General features: G+C 46.1%; 1 protein-coding gene across 1 annotated transcript; it reads left to right on the top strand.

The window, feature by feature from the left end:
- Positions 1–830, top strand: LOC103654710 (uncharacterized). The gene has a single exon (XM_008681548.4). The coding sequence runs from the start codon at positions 106–108 to the stop codon at positions 475–477; it is 372 nt and encodes a 123-aa protein (XP_008679770.1). The 5' UTR covers positions 1–105; the 3' UTR covers positions 478–830.
- The last annotated feature ends 479 nt before the right edge of the window (positions 831–1,309 follow it).

Genomic DNA, 1,309 nt, shown 5'->3' with positions numbered 1-1,309 from the left:
CCAAAACCGAAAACGTAGGCGTCGCCACCGCCGCCGCTCTCTTAACCAGCAAGGCTGCAATACGCTCCCGCGCCGCATTCCCCCTCAATCCACTTCATAGAGCCGATGGCCATGCACCGCGCCGCCGCGCTCGCACTCCGCCGCCTCGCCGCCGCAGCGACGGTGGCGGCTCCGAGACCCGTGTCCCTCCTCGCCCCTTTCCGTCCGGTGGCTGCGGCGGCCGCCACCAACACCGGATTTCTTCTGCTGCCTACGACCGCGGCAGCAGCTGCTGCTTTGTTCACCCGGCGCGGTTACGCGGCACGCGGCGGCGGGGACCGGAAGGCGGTGAGCGAGGAAGAGGGTGATTTTTATGATGAGATTGAGTTCGAGACTATGGGCAGCGACGTGGAGTTCTACGGCGACTACGACGACGAGGATCTCGATGTACTCGAGGACTCTGAGGATCTTGAGCACGACGCCGGGCCCAGTCGCTGAAGGCGATGAGCTGCAGAGCTCGGCTCGCTGTTTATTGTGTTTGGTGCTTTTTTCCCACAGAGAATTCAGGAAAAAAAACAGTAAGTTAGAACTCAACGCATCAATCAGCGTTGCGCTAAACAGCTTTTAAGTCGTGATTGTTGGGTGCCTCAGTAGCATAATCTCCATCTTGGTTATTTTTAAGTCTTTCAGCTTTTATTTAAGGCCGAGTTTTTTTAGACTTAGGGTACTTGTGTAACTATATAACTATATATCTGTTCTAGAATATTTGTTGTTCATTTTTATATATTGAGGAACCTTTATTATATATGTAGATGTATACTATCGGTGTTGATGTATATTGAAGGAATCTTTATTATAGGTTATATAAAGAGGACTAGTCGGGTGTCTATACGTTGATTCTATATATATAGATTATATATATACATAGGGCAGGTAAAACGAGAGTCGTGGACTTTCAATAGATAAAAAAAGCCTAGGTCGATTATCCTGCAACATGTTTCAACCCAGCGTGCCGACTCAACCAGGCTGTCGGGTGCGCCACCCGCCCCATGCACGCAAAAAAAGAATACATGCTTGAGTTAAACACGTTCTTTTGCATTCGCGTAAATTTAGTAAAGATATGTGCGACGGTTTCTATTTTTAAATGTTTTATTTCCTCTATAAATTTAGTATCGCTGCAATAGTTATGCAGCTAGACTCGTAATGACCATTTTATGATATATATTGATACTAAATATGCACTATGTATATAATTATGGAATTCTGTATATTGCATAAAAATCTGTTACCAGCTACATACGCACGAATTTATGATAAAAAGAATGTGCAA

Source organism: Zea mays, chromosome 4, assembly GCF_902167145.1.
Source record: "Zea mays cultivar B73 chromosome 4, Zm-B73-REFERENCE-NAM-5.0, whole genome shotgun sequence".
In the NCBI taxonomy this organism is placed as follows: Eukaryota; Viridiplantae; Streptophyta; class Magnoliopsida; order Poales; family Poaceae; genus Zea; species Zea mays.
The sequence above is the reverse complement of the archived record's forward strand: the minus strand, read 5'-3'. Positions and strand labels throughout refer to the sequence as shown.